Source organism: Phaethon lepturus, unplaced genomic scaffold, assembly GCF_000687285.1.
Source record: "Phaethon lepturus isolate BGI_N335 unplaced genomic scaffold, ASM68728v1 scaffold23305, whole genome shotgun sequence".
Classification (NCBI taxonomy): Eukaryota; Metazoa; Chordata; class Aves; order Phaethontiformes; family Phaethontidae; genus Phaethon; species Phaethon lepturus.
In genome coordinates, this window is record NW_010541509.1 from 2,512 (window position 1) to 2,762 (window position 251).

Here is a 251-nt window from a genome sequence, read left to right on the forward strand (position 1 = left end):
GCTGTCAGCCTGTATCTTGTTAGCACTCTTTGTTGATGCTTTTAGATGCCTCCAGTTCAGTCCATGCTGTGGTGGTGTAAGGCTGCGTACGCTCCTCGAAGCACCATGGCATGAAATGGAGGCTCCTAGAAGCAAGATGGAAGGTACAGTACTGGCAGCGGCCCCACGAAGGACCCGCTCCCTCCCTCTTGCACTACTGTTTGATGGTGGGGGGAGAGCTGGTAGAAGCCTGTGCCGGGAGAGGCTGTCGG

At 56.2% G+C, this 251-nt stretch overlaps 1 protein-coding gene across 1 annotated transcript in view; it reads left to right on the forward strand.

Annotated features, from left to right (window-relative positions):
• Positions 1-45: 45 nt before the first annotated feature.
• ANKRD11 (ankyrin repeat domain 11) overlaps positions 46-251 on the forward strand; it is a 12,398-nt gene continuing 12,192 nt past the window's right edge. Inside the window, 2 exon segments of the mRNA XM_010287761.1 lie at positions 46-87; positions 89-143. Of these exon segments, the coding sequence (XP_010286063.1) occupies positions 46-87; positions 89-143 (97 nt within the window).